The 15,263-nt window shown below is 39.8% G+C and overlaps 1 protein-coding gene across 3 annotated transcripts in view; it reads right to left on the bottom strand.

Annotated features, from left to right (window-relative positions):
• The window catches only part of ZNF106 (zinc finger protein 106), a 79,369-nt gene that overhangs the window by 48,528 nt on the left and 15,578 nt on the right, over nt 1-15,263 (bottom strand). For all 3 annotated transcript variants that reach the window (XM_084632588.1, XM_084632590.1, XM_084632589.1), the window contains 2 exons: nt 8,204-8,404; nt 829-2,973 (listed from right to left, as the gene is read on the bottom strand). In XM_084632588.1, the coding sequence (XP_084488714.1) occupies nt 829-2,973; nt 8,204-8,404 (2,346 nt within the window). The remainder of the gene's footprint in view (nt 1-828; nt 2,974-8,203; nt 8,405-15,263) is intronic.

The raw sequence follows: 15,263 nt of genomic DNA, 5'->3' as shown, positions 1-15,263 counted from the left end.
TAACCTAAAAAGGAAGGACCCTCAGCTGCATAACTTCACTATTGAGATAGTGCTTAGCCATGCTATTATTTTTAAACACAAATGCAGGATTTTCATCAGCTCTAGGGTAAAGTGAAGGTCAATTTGGCCCTCTTAGTTTGAAGTCAGAAACCTGTACAGAAGTTCTTGTCAGAGTTGTAATGAAGCACACTACCCTCTTACACAGGGTAGATCTGAAACAGAATTTTAAAACACAGAAGTAAACCTACTATAGTTTTCAGACAGTCATTACAGAATTACCTGCTTCTACGACTGATGAGACAACAAGATGTTGTGTTTACAAGACAGACTGAAAATACTTGTCTACACATTAAGCTTAAAGACAGTTTCAATGTATAAGATACTGAGAATAACTATCTGGATATTTTTTTAAAATGTACAAATTGCTAATAATTAAAAAAAAGTAAATTACTACAGCAAGGGATACATTCAACTTGCCTGTGACAATTTAAGTACTTCTCAGTATTTGATCTCATGCAAAAAAATCAAGTAATGGTCTTGCAATATATTTAAAGTATTGTTCATATTATACCTATACATTTTTGTAGTTAACAGAACTTTAAAATAAAACCTAATGCTCCCAGTGTCATATGCATTGAATTGTTAGTCACAAACTATGATCAGAATCAATTTCGTGTGTGTGTGTGTGTGTGTATGTATGTGTGTCTTTATAGACAGACAAATATGGTATGGTAGAATTCATCTCTGCAGTTCTTCAGAAGTCAGTCTTTAGAGTCTTGTGACTCAAATATACTAAGATCCAGGTTTGAAAGTTAAAAGGTTACAAACCTTGGTAAACCCTTGCCAAGTTCCTGTTTCTTCTTTGTTACTTGCTGGATAACTTGTTCCCAGTTTATGTTTCTTCGGGATGCACTAAGAATCTGCCTCAGGGTTGGTTTAAGTCCAGACTCCTTCTCAGTCTCATTCTTTCGATGACCACTAACATTTCGAATACGCCGTGCATTGTTGAGGTTGGGCTCAGGAAGATGTGCCCCAACTTTACTCTTCAAACTGATATGTCGTGTCAGATCTCTTTGAAGGGAAGCAGGGAGGCCAAGTTTACTTAATTCAGGAAGAAGAGGGCCTGAAGGTTGGCCACCACCTCCTTTTTGCAGTTCATGATCTAAACTGTTTTCAAAGCCTTCCATATCAAAATGATGATTTGATTTGATTGGATCTTCACCTTTCCCTTCCTGAGAGGTTTTCAGCTCATCACTTAAACTGTGTTGAAGGCCTGATGGGCTCACTGACTCCATTTGAGATTCAGAATCTTTTTGCTCATCAGTTATAATACTTGAATTGGGAGGTTTGCCTGATGCTTCTGTGTCACCTTCCTTTCTGGTGCTAGCATGTTCACACTCCTGAGGGTCACATGGTGAACAAGTATTGATGAAAGGACTTAGCTTTTCAACCCTTGCTTCAGCCTTTTCACACTCTTCACTTACATCCTCCAATGTATCAACTCTAGGCTCATTAGTCTTTGAAGAACCTTTCCTGTGTTCCTCTATATTCCGACCACCACTTAGATTACTCTCTGCATCTCTGTATGAACTTAAGTAAGGATTTTGCAGAGAAAGATTGGATTGCAACTCTTCTTTGGCTTTTCTCAGTTCTTCACTTAGGCTATCAATAGGCTGTCTCTGATTTCTGTCAAGCACATCTCTGCTGTCTCTTAAGCTACAAGCACTGCGCAACCGGGATACATAAGAAGAGGAACGATTAGTTTCTAAGTTTAGTGCATTCGAATGGTTCTGGAGTTCTCCAGGGCAGGAAGATAATAGAAGCTTGACATTTTTCAAGAGATTCTTTGGGTCTTGCTTTTGGGAAGATAACTTCATGTCTGGAATAACCAGGAGTGGGGATTTCAGTGATGGCATCCTGTTACTTCTGCCCTCCTCTTGGTCAGGTCTTCCTCCACTGGGGCAGTCTGCATTCACCTTGCAAAATTCAAGGTGGTCAGCAGTGGCCTTGTTACAGGGGTGGTTTAAAAGGGTCTCTTCCCACGTTATGAGTTTTGGGAGGCTTGTAGTATCTATTTCAAGATCCATTCCTTTCATGGATGTCTCGAGAAAAGGTAGAGATACAGAATTTTTTCTCTCTGAAGTTTTAGGAACATTCTCTTCAGACCATGCATGCTGGTCTGTGGCTTTCTGAGACGGGTAAGGAGTCCATCGATGAATTTTATCTTTGGAAGTGCTGCCACTCTTTCCATTCATCTTGGACATTTTACTCTCTGGTTGTTCAGAAATACCGAAATCCAGTGCCCCCACTGAAGGGAGTTTATCACTAGTAAAATCCAATTGGTCATTCGCCTGCCACTGCCGTGTATACCTTTCCTGGTTATATTTAATGGGTTTTTTTTTCCATGCAACACTCCCATCTTCTGTGTGGGAACTAGGATTTGCAGTCCTATTTTTTCCCAGTGGATATGCGTCCCCTGTGCCACCAAAATTCCAGCCATTTGCACCCTGAGGATTGGATTTCCAGTTTCTTACAGAGTTTTTAGAATGCCAAATAGAAAAGTCACCTGTTCCTTCAGAACGCCAGTTGGAATTTCTTCCTTTGACATCTTGATACCAGTTTGACACTTCTCCTCCTCCTTTCGGATGCCAAACACCTCCAGAATTCCCATGGTTATCATGTTGACCTGAAAGGCCTGCAGAACCATTCTGATGCCATCCCGAGCATCCCCTGGGACCACTGAGGTGCCTGTCTGCATTAGGGTTCTTTACAGAATGTGCGAATTTGCCTTGCCTAGGATTCATAAAGCCATTGTTTTCCCATTTCCAGTCCTTCTGAGATGGGCCTTGATGGTGCCACAAGGATGAATCATAAGTTTCTCTGTCTTTATAAGCAGCTCTTTCTTCTCGCCTTCTCTGTGGTCTCCTATTATTGGGTTCTTTTTCTTGGTTTCGACAGCAAGCTTCAACTTGCCTAGAAGACATAAGGAAATATGTCTGTTCAGTGACTGAAGAGTATATCCCAAACTATCCCAGCTTTGTAAAAGAGGTAACAAGCCTCAAACTATTCAAAATGATCTAAAAATCTGCCAGAATAAATCTACACACATTAAGCCTTAGAAGTAAAGCAGGCTGGTAGGTAACAATACCGCCACAGACTAGCAACTTCAGGTCGTTTGGCAGGACACTGGTTTCCCAAACTACTAATATCTGGAAGTGGCTATGCACTTTGCCTCTGGGGCACAAAATATATAATTCTTACTGCTTGTCTAATCCATTCTAGCAATGATGTCTGCTTAAGACAGCCAACTTCTTTTGTTTTTTCCACAAAGCCTACATAGAGTGAAAACACTGACAATACTTCTCCAAAAAGCCCTTGCACATCTATTGGGTACAGTTAAAAAACAAAACAAACAAGCCAAAAAAAAAATCTTTAAACAAACAATTTTACATTAAGACCACATGTGAAAAATGGCAAAATAAATCAGTATTGTGTCATCAAGTTATTAAAAAAAAAAAAGTTTCATTCACATAAGGCCCCTCCAAACAGTCAGTTATGCTGTCATGTGGATCATTTACTTATTTGTATTACATCATCACCTACATGCTTCAACCAAGATTGAGGTCACATTGTGCTAAGCACAGTATAAACAAGTAAGATTTTAAGCACTTCAGGGAAGGGACAGAGGAAGAAGGGAAAAAAAAGATGCAGCATGGCCTCTGATTTTGGTTTGGGCCTTTAGGAGCTACTGTAATATAAATACAAAATACAAGGCATGCAATGGTTAGCAAGTTTCAGGTTAGTTTCATTTTGGGGGGGGGGGGCGGAGACAGGACTGCGGGAGTGTATTTTTCCCATTTGTAAATGCACACAAATTTGATGTATTGTGGTGTAAATATGGGTTCAGGAGGAAATGCAGGAAGTGATGAGTCAACAGGAAGAAAGAAAGGTGCAAAGGCATTGATGGGAGGTCAAATGGGACACTTTCCCTGGCATTTCAAGAGTCACAATTTATTAATAGGCAGAAAAAGCTGTAAGACTACTTTGGTAGGTTACAAAAATAGCTACCAATACTTAACCAAGTTGCTTGCAGAAAAGATGACGTAAGATAGAAAACTTCTTCCTTTCAAGTCCCATCACATGGCATTCTCAACCTATACCGTGCTATTTAATCTGTAATTAATTGGATTTATCATCTTTTGGGATCGGATTGGGGAAAAAGGAGGTGGCCCTCTCCAAACCTTCACCCTTCGGTGGTACCAAAAACAAGACAGCACTCAGATTGCCCAGATCATAAACACGATTATACCTCTCTCTTATGTACTCTGATCAGCAGTGACCTATTTTATAAGGTGGAGATTTAAATCATCATCATCATCAGACTTCGTGGTCCAAACACCTCTGAAATAAATGGGACCAACTGACGTGTGTCAGTATTATTGTTTCATGATGTTTTTATCACTTAAGGTTACAAAGAAACACTGCTCGTATTTTGAAAGCTAAGAGCTACAGACTTAATTTTCTAGTTAAAGCTTAAAGTACTAGCTTATTTAACATCCATGAGCTGCACCAGTCTGATTCCTAATTCTCTTAAACTGGCATCAAATAGCACCCTAGCATATTATTTTACTTGCAATGAAAAAGCTACTCTAAATACATCAAATGGAAATGATTAATTTAGTTGCTAGGTTCCATTTCTCTCCCTACTGGCTCTCTCCAAGCTTGTAGAACAAATATGCTGTGGAAGGCTGCATAATCTTCTCTTATTCAAAACTCAGCTTCCAGGTTGGTAAAATACATATTTGCTTTTCCACTCCCATGAAAGGAAAGCTGATATTTTTAAATTTATCTTCGTAAAACTGTCATGAACATTTGTCAGTTTAAGTGCAAGATCCTCTCCCCACACTTAACATTACATCCCAAAATTGCTTCAAATTGCTTGGGGAGGGGGGGAGGAGAAGAAGAAGAGGAGTTACTTGTTCCTGGCAAGCGGGATGTTTTTACTCCATTCCAGAAGAGACATCTAAGCAACGACTTTCACTTTAATTAAGGGAAGACTGCAAAGTGAGAATGAGACAATACTTCTTTCAATTTGCCAGTGATTGGACTATAACAAAAAGTTAAGAGCACAAGGCAAGATATTCCCTATTATACAAGCTCTTTCCCCAACCCATGTCTCTCAAAGTGTGACTAAGCAACTGATTTGAGCAAAATATTGGTAAATTCATTCATTGGTAAATTCTCCCTACCTGGCAATCATTAAAAAGATCTTGAAGATTATATATCCTGTAAGTGCAAGGTATTACTGTTAGGATGAACTGGTAAAGATTAGAAGGAAAGTTGGGCTGAGGAAAACAGTTATTCGAATTGCTGGAGAAAACAGCAATGAGACTCTTGATTTCTAGAGTTCCTGTACGACAGCTAGGTATTAAAGACCTAAGCAAGCTTGGTTTCAGACATGAGAAAAACATTTTGTCTAGTTTTGAAACGAGGCCTCAGCCCGTCCTTGAAATGTGCAATAAGAGGCCTAGAAAGATCTTCCCTTGAGCACACAGCTATTGCCCTTTGGTAGTCTGCTAGCAGGCAGATATAAACGAAGATTATATTTGTTCTTGATATCCTGCCAAACCCAAAGTGGATCTATAAAACACATGCACTCAAAGATAAATGCTGCCTTAATGCTGGTGGTGCAGTTCTCAAGGTCAGCAATCTGAACACTAGGACTATTTATCCTGCAAAAATGGAATTTAAGTTAAAGATCCTTGTTAACTGGCCTAAGAGAGAATGGATCCTTGTAGGTCACAGGAAGGGCAAGACGGGGAAGTTTCATACCACAACATTTGCCTCCACAACCCTTTGACCTTGGTTGTGGATAAATTGAGAACTTCACATTCCATCTCCCTTTTTTAAGCTTTCAGCATGCATTAAAGTGACTTCTGCCTCCTGTGAAATGGATGTGAAGTTGTCATATGGATTACTGCAGAAGCGAAAGTGAGCTCTAATATAAGAAGCCAGGACAGAAATGGTGTCTAAATAATAGCATCTTTGAGTCAAATAGCTGATAACTACATTCTGTTTGGAGGGAAATAATTTTGTTGTGGACATCATTAACTGAACACTCCCACCTACCCAACGCTCCCCTCACCTCCGAGACACTTCAAACAGGGAGATTTTAAAAGATTTAAAGTGAGCAAAGAACACTAAATGCAGAAGACCCCATCTGGCCAGTGTAGCTGTCATAAATATAAAGGGAAGGGTAAACCCCTTTAAAATCCCTCCTGGCCAGAGGAAAACTCCTCTCACCTGTAAAGGGTTAAGAAGCTAAAGGTAACCTCGCTGGCACCTGACCAAAATGACCAATGAGGAGACAAGATACTTTCAAAAGCTGGGAGGAGGGAGAGAAACGAAGGGTCTGTGTCTGTCTATATGCTGTTTTTGCCAGGGATAGACCAGGAATGGAGTCTTAGAACTTTTAGTAAGTAATCTAGCTAGGTATGCGTTAGATTATGATTTCTTTAAATGGCTGAGAAAAGAATTGTGCTGAATAGAATAACTATTTCTGTCTGTGAATCTTTTTTGTAACTTAAGGTATTGCCTAGAGGGATTCTCTATGTTTTGAATCTAATTACCTTGTAAGGTATCTACCATCCTGATTTTACAGAGGGGATTTCTTTACTTCTATTTACTCCTATTTCTATTAAAAAGTCTTCTTGTAAGAAAACTGAATGCTTTTTCATTGTTCTCAGATCCAAGGGTTTGGGTCTGTGGTCACCTATGCAAATTGGTGAGGCTCTTTATCCAACATTTCCCAGGAAAGGGGGTGTGCAAGTGTTGGGAGGATTGTTCATTGTTCTTAAGATCCAAGGGTCTGGGTCTGTAGTCACCTAGGCAAATTGGTGAGGCTTTTTACCAAACCTTGTCCAGGAAGTGGAGTGCAAGGTTTTGGGAAGTATTTGGGGGGGAAAGACGTTTCCAAACAGCTCTTCCCCAGTAACCAGTATTTGTTTGGTGGTGGTAGCGGCCAATCCAAGGACAAAGGGTGGAATATCTTGTACCTTGGGGAAGTTTTGACCTAAGCTGGTAAAGATAAGCTTAGGAGGTTTTCATGCAGGTCCCCACATCTGTACCCTAGCGTTCAGAGTGGGGGAGGAACCTTGACAGTAGCCAAGGAATGGAATAGCTCTAAAACAATGTTGAGCATCATAGCACAAAATTGGGTACCATGCAGCACAATTATTGATTAGAATGAAGGGACAGGGGAAAAGCCTAAAAACCTTCATAGTCCTGGCTGATATCCAAAGGGTCTAGACTGGGCAGGCAATGACCTAATGTTTGTGCGCTCTTGGTCAGGTCAAAAGAGAGCTCAAAATTATTTTACACTGTGGTAGGGGTACCCAGACATAATATTAAAAAAGAAAAAAACGATGCCCCCCTTACAGTGTTACAGTAATATGTTCTTACTCTTTAAACTGTATATTATACAATTACATGGCACTAGCAATGCACACTCACAAAAGTGTCACATGCAGCATAAATGCTGAAACAGAAATCTTATATACTATGTAGCACTATGTATACTATGTGCTAAACAAAAAGAAAAAGCTTTTCATTTAAGACTTCAGTGCATTTCAGGATGACATTTACATTGTTACCCAAAATAAGAGATTCTAATTCGTTTCAGAGATCATAAATCAGAACTGTAAAATACAAGCATCAAGTTATACCCAACAACAGTTTGTGAGAGGCTAATTTTGTAGGGCAAAGAAGGGATACTAGTACTGCTGCTAGAATTATTGCAACATTTTATTCAACTGTATACTTATGAGAATATAAAATATTTGCACAGAGATGTTGAATAATCTTGAATCCTTAATAAGCACACAAGGAATTCCACTTCAAGGCCCTGTGACACTACAGGTGAAACTGTTTCACCTCTGCTGTGGACTAGGCTAAGCCTCATTTTCCAAGCACTGCAGTAAACCTCATAACTATCAGAACTGAAAATAATAAATGAAATGTTTGTGTTTAGACACACAAGCTGCATCCTACAGGTAGTTACTGTAAACTGGTCTTATGATCAGCAGACTGGTTGCATGCAGACTGCACTTCAAACATACGTCTATCTTGGCAGCATTTCTCCATACCCACAACAGCTTTAAAGGAATTTTACCGTGTAACTTAAGAGAAGAAGAAGAATACTAACCGGTTCTGTTCCTTCCTTTGTTTGATTAATTGAATTAGTTCCTTGTCAAAGTACTCTTCATCAGCCTCTTCTTTCCCTTCGTCTTCCTCTCTGTCGTGAACATCGATATTGTCTTTGTGCAGCTGGCTGGAGATGTGCTTGGCATATGCTGACAAGCCAACCACTGTCACCCTGCACACCTGGCACTTGTGGTTGCTGTCCCTGGGGAAAGAGAGAGAGGATGGACATTCAATCCTTCCCTCAGGCATGGTAGACAACTCAGATCTTACTCGGTTTCCTCTGAATATGCCAATTTTCTTAACCAATTGCTTGTGCACTAGGCACTATAATTTTGCTCAATACACTAAAACTATTTGATTTTCTGGCTTTTCTTTTTTTCTATAGCAATTTTCCCCAACTTCTGGGGCTTTTTGTGGTCAATTTTTAGAGATTTTGTTCCAACAATCAAGAGGTAAAAAACTTAGGAATAGAGCAGTATAAATTGGTGGGGGTCAGGGAATTCTTCTTGGATTGTTGTACTCAAAATCTTATCAGAGGAAACATAGTGGGAGGAGGCAGAGTGGAGGGCTTACAGAGCTAGCAGGAGCTGCTCTGAAGCACATCCATGGTGCCAGCTGCACTGGAGAAGCCTGGTGACAGTTTCTACATTTAATCTCTGCCTCATGCTTTCCCCCAGTGAAAGCTAGAAGAGGGAGGAGGGGGTATACTGCTACAGCCAATCCTAATACAGTGTAACCTAAACTGGGACAGCTGAGACCTCTGCTTGGAATTTAAAGACTCCATAGCACAGCAAGTGATGGGAGGGGTCTTCAGTTCACTGTACTTTATTTGGTTCAAATGATGCATGAGGTCTGCTTTCTACTTTAGAAGGCTTATCTTAAAAAATAAGAAATTATTTCAGTTGCAGGAAGTTGACAGCTGTGTCAGACAAATAGTTTTACTAAAGTGTCAGTGAAACTGCTAAAGTGTCAGTAAAACTGCTATTAAAAAGAATCAAATCAGTATTTAATGTTTATTAAAAAGCCTACCATACAGTGCATGACCAATCCTGTAGTTAGTCTAATGGTTAAAAAAGTAAAAGATAAAATAGGTCCATTGGTAAGTTAAATAAAATTGATCAGAAAAAAAAGCATGTGTTCTGAGCCAAGCAAATAGGGTGGTGGGACTAACATAGTGCCCACTGCCTGCCTCACTAATGCTTTCTTGCACCCCACCGTCTTGTTTATAGAAGCAGCACTGAATGCTCCTATGTCTCAAATATAAAGATCATGTACTATAATGCCCAAACATATGAATGGAAATAAAGTGGGAAGTGGTGAGGAACCGGGGGTCCATGTAAAGATTAAAAGCAAAACTAAAAGCCACATTTAGACTAGTCATTGGGACAGATGAATTCTCCTGCCTTTTCCCAAAACAGAAATATAAGTGACTGGAGCTCAGTTCATTAGCTCACATCTAATATATTTAGAAAACTCAACTTGTGCATCAAAAGGTTAATACCAAATGAAATTTAAAAACTTGCTTTGTATTAAAGCTTTTTTCCACTTCATATGCTAATTGCCCTTACTGAAGTGATGAAAAATCCCCATCTCATGGATTGGAAACATCTTCATTATTCAGTTAAATGTTTCCATCAGAGGAACCAGAGGCTCAAGAATCTGGCCTCCACCTCTGCAGTTTCTAAAAGTATGAAAGAAATCCAGAAGGGGGGGGGAGGGGAAGTACCACTGACAAGATTTTAAGCCAGCATCCTTATCTGAGCCATACTTAAAGTGTCAACAGCTGGCTGTTAAATAAAGGTCTGTGCCTTTCAAAAGGGCTTTGAAATGAACAAGTGATTTAAAAAAGACATTTTTCTATTTTTTTCCTACTAGTAAAAATGTGATCTATAGTAACACAGTAAAGGTATTTAAACAGATCACTCGAACAGGCCATATGTTGAGGAAGTTTAATACAACCACCACTTTATACACTTAAATTGAGAGTCTCAGTTTCAAATAATTTGCAGAACAAGTGTGCAGTTGTAAGTAAAATACATATTTTTCTTCCTGTCAGCCCTACAAATTCAACCTGGGATTCGTGCACCAGACTGGGTTCTTTATTTTGCACACACTACCAACAGTAATAAAGATTCTGAAGTCACATTATGCTGTATGACATCTGTATTACCTCATCTTCAGTGGCTTAGCACAAGTTTAACCAACTGAAAGTTGGTTAACAATTTTGCTAATGCACAGGCAGGTACAGAATACAGCTCACTCTCTTAACTGCGTTAGCTATGAATTGCTAGGAATAATTGCTAGAATAGGAATAAAATATAGTAAAGCTTACTTTTTGCTAAAATTGTCAAAAGAGACCAAACAGGGAGCAGGTGTCTAAACAGATGTCATTTTTACAAACTTATTCATCATAGTAGAGCTACACTTTAAACGTAAGGACCTGTTAACTGGACATAAAAAATATTAAAGAAAAAAATAAAAGAAAAACCTAATGGTACCTATTATAATACTTGACATTTCTAGAAAATCTCAAAGTCCTTCACAAATACAGATTTCAATTCCTCTGTAAGGTAAATATTATTCCCTTTTACTGATTGGTAGATTGAAGCAGAATGAGAGTTACTTTGGGCAACGTTAAGTAGCAGGGCTGGGGACTGATTCTCCACTTCTTCACTCTGTCCAACTTCCAAATCAGCAGTCCCGAAACAGTGGCTCTTGAACCACCTGATCAGTGGTTCTCAAACTTTTGTATTGGTGACCCCTTTACATAGCAAGCCTCCAAGTGCGACCCCCCCCTTATAAATTAAAAAACACTTTTTTTTTTTTAATATTTAACACTATTATAAATGCTGGAGGTCAAGTGGGGCTGTGGAAGAAGGCTGACAGCTCGCGACCCCCCAGGTAATAACCTCATGACTCCGAGGGGTCATGACCCCCAGTTTGAGAATCCCTGCACTAGATGGTCTGTGGAGAAATGGCTAATCACATGGTTATGACTCTCCTTGTTTTCAGCTGGTAAGCTTCAATAGAAGTCTAAAATACATTTAATACTTTCCTAACAGTACTTTTCCATGAAATGAAGCTCTAGTAGCCAAAGGAATGCTGTTTGTTCAACTTTAGCAGGGGAGGTAGTTGACATCATTATGACTAGAACAAAAGTGGCCCACACTATGAAAGTGTGTGAGAACCTTACTTATTTCTGATGCGTATTTCAGTATGTACACTGAATAATCTCTGTCCAAACTGAAGTGCTGTTGCACTTTCAGTTTTAGCTGGAAAACAGTCATGAAGTCACTCATGGAACTAGACATCATGTGTATCATAATATTTAAGATTACTGCTAAAGTTTCTTGCCCATTATATAGGAGAACACTAAGAAGAAATGCAAGTCAAGGGCAAGAGCCATATACCTGAGGACTTAACAGTCTCCATGTAAATGCGACTTTTCTCCAGAATTTAAATTTTCATTTAAAAAGTAAAGTAGTGGTTTCAAGAAGAGACAGAAACGTAGTGGCAGCTTAATGCTCAATAGTCCTAAAGAGAGGCAGCACAAGACTAGGATGGAACCAGATGCATCTTTTGGCAAGCACAAGATCCTGAGTCCCAGACATGCTGAAGGAAAGAGCTTGTTTAAAAACTGAGAATTTTGCAGAAAATCTGAAGTTAGATGAATATACGCGATAAGTGACAAAATGCTAGAACAACCCACCAACCCATATGAAGAGACTTAGTTTTCAGAGGCAAGATGTAAAGGCTCAAGCTAAGTCTCTGAGTGAGGCAGACACCACTCTGAGATTTCTGAATTCTTGTCCAAAACAGAATTCTTACAAAATACGATCGTCTCATTGGAAAATGACGTTATAACTAGGGTCCCATGTACTCCATTGAGCAATGTATCTTACAGAATTCACCTCTTGCCACACAATTGTGCTCAAGAATTTAATTTTTCACTTACAATTTTAGCCCTCATGGTTACGAAATTAACTTTAAAAATGCAAACAAAGTTTAAACCAACGCAGTTATGTCTTCCTCTGCAGACAAACTCAAAAGTGTGAACTGACTCATGCCAATGGGGTGTTAACCCTGAAGCCTACAGATAATATAAATGTTAATGTAACCTATGCTAACAGTGTAGCTCTTTGTCCCCTCTATTAACTAGTCCACGTACTGAGCTACTTCAAGTCTCCGTCCTGGAGGCTACCCCATGTCTTTTACATAAATTGTGAAATTCCATGTAGCTTTCTAGAAGTCCAAATTGAGAAAGAGAAAGAAAGGTTGTAAACTAAACAATTTACTATCCATTTTGATTCTCAAGTATAAGAACTAAGTCTGCCAGAGCACAGATTCCTTTCTTGTAGGAAGAGATCCGAATAAAAGTAATGGAAACACTTCGAAGGCAGAATGAAAGACTGACATTAAAATCAAGCTCTTTCATCTCTGATGCTAAGAAAATGGAAAACTACAAAGTTACTAAACCTTTTGAAATTTCACAATATCAGATACAATGGAAATCTGAAATTTTCCTTCTCATCTAAAACCAAGATTTCACAAAGAATACAACAGGATGACAATACAGAGTTAAATACAGAATTCAATAGATGACCTAATCTCCGGATGGTAAAAGTGATGAAAGGCATGCAGTTAAATAAAAAAAAAACCCAAAAACCAGGGGGGGGGAAACAACCCCTCCCCCCCCGACCAGATTCACCTCCTCCCCCGGGCCCAACCTGAAGAATGTTGGCATAAATCCATTTGATGAGGGGGAAGTTTATTACACAATGTGGATGATCCATTTTGAAGCACTTCTAGGTCAAGTGTGTGTATGTGTACATTATATATAATTTTTAAAGAATTAAACTGATAGCTAGTGTTAGCTGAAATGTGGCAGGACTTTAAAGTTCAACAGTAGCTGAGAGAGGAGCTATCAGCTGGGGGGAAACTGTGCCCTAGAAATTCAAACACAAAATGGAAGACTAAGACTTATTTAAGCTGCCATCTGCACCATGTTTAGCTCTTGAATCTACCCCAGCCTCAGCAATTGCTAAAGTATTCAGAATCATTATCACATGCTGAAAGAAAAAATCCACTAAAGGGAATACTTTAAAAATTAGCCAGAACATAGAAGCTTGAGACAAACCGCTAAAGTTAATGTTGATGACACAGGGGTATCTGAGCAACCACTTCTCAGCTGTTCACCAACAGAACACATGTCCTCTACTGCTGAGAATCAGAACAGATGAGAGGCAGAAATAAGGTGCTTTTGATTCCAGGCACAATTTCACGCCTTTCCTATTCCCAAAGAGGCATAGGGCAGAATGGGGAAAGACAACAGAGTGAGGAAGTGCTTTTTAAAAAAAGCATCACTGGTGATTCAGAAGGGTAACAGAACAGAGAGATTAGAAAAAAAAGAATGAACAGAGGAGTGAACAGGGAAGATAGAGAAGGACAAAAAAAGAAGAGGGAATGGTGGGAGAGTCTGGGTATGAGGGGGTCTGCATGCATAGGAGTTGGGCATATGGGGGAGCAGCTCCCTGTACAGGAATCCCTCACCATGCAGCTGAGGAGCAATGGGTGCAGGAAGCAGGGGGAGAGGGGCATTTGCAGAGCTTCCTGCAGCTGGGGAAGAAATCTGGGGTGGGTTTGACCTGGCCCTGGATGCTGTGCAAGGGAAGAGGAAGTCCCGTCCTCCCCAGCCCAGCTGGGACTAGCAGCTGAGCCCAGCACAGGGAAGGAGCCACCAGACATGTCTTGCCCAGTCCTGCCTTTTGCCCCACAGTGTTTACCTCTCTGCTGGCTGCCCTGGGCACCCGAAACATACTGCAGGGGAAGGTCATTTTTCTGCAGGGAAGCAAAGAAATCTGTGGGAGACATACATTCTGTGCATGTGCAGTGGCGCAGAATTCCCCCTTTTCCACTCAGCTTATCTAGAACACCATTAGCCTTTGAGAGTGAAGGATCATTTGGATTTTAGGGGGTTATTTTTTAAATATACAGTAGGCCTGGCTTGACACAAGTAACTTGCCTAATTTCTTAGTGAGCATAATTGGGAAGGTGAATGGAATGTTAAATTGTAAATAAGGGCTTGACAGGAGGTCTGTGCTAACTAAGATAAGCAACAATACCTTGATGGAGACTATGGACAAGATAAACCTGGAATGTAAAGATCAGTTTCCATGTGAACAGCATATGGACAGAGAACGATTTACACAGATTGGTTCCTGCAAAGTAACGAAGCCAATCCAAAAAGTGTCATTTCATGTATAGCAAATGCATCATATTGTGTAAATGCATATAAAGGAAGAGGCTGTCTGTGTAACTCTGGATGTGTGGTACAGCCTGTACCCTCTGTGATCAACTCAGGATAGCTTTGCTATATGTCAAATAAAGGAATGTGAGTGACGAAATCCAGAGTCAAACAGTGTGTTGGATCCCAGGGAATTCGATGAAGCATTCCCCCAGAACGGGACAAGGTGTTCTGGATAAGCTGAGTGGAAAAAGTCTCAAGGGGAATCCCACCATAAACTTTTTAAAAAATGCATATGGTATAAATACTTGATTTGAAGGTCAGAGGCTGTACGGTACAGTAAAACAGGACACTGCCTGGGACTCAGAAGAACTAGGTTCTACTCCCAGCTCTGCTATTAACCTGCTGTGCAACCTTGAGCAAGTCATTTCAACTCGCTGTGCCCATTTCCCCTCCTGTCCTTCATCATTCTAATTTAATCAGATTGTCAACTCTTCAGGTAAGGAATGTCTCTTACTATGTGCTTGTACAGCTTCCATCACAATGGGGCACTGTTCTGAGTTGGAGCCTCTATGTACTAAATGTCTGAATTTCAGATTAAACGTGGGGTTGAGTACAAATTGGAATGTCTAACTCTAAACTTGCAGAGTCTTAATCATCCTGCACAACAACTTTTTTTCTTTTCTTTTTTTAAATAAAAATAAGATTTTATTTATGATCCCCATGATTTGGATTTTCCAGGTGATTTAGCCCACCAGCATATTAGGCATTTGAATTTAAACTAACTATAGGAACAGATATATTGTAAGAAAGTAGA

This window comes from Lepidochelys olivacea (assembly GCF_965140295.1).
Source record: "Lepidochelys olivacea isolate rLepOli2 genome assembly, chromosome: 6".
Lineage (NCBI taxonomy): Eukaryota > Metazoa > Chordata > Testudines > Cheloniidae > Lepidochelys > Lepidochelys olivacea.
This window is presented reverse-complemented; position numbering and strand designations above follow the sequence as displayed.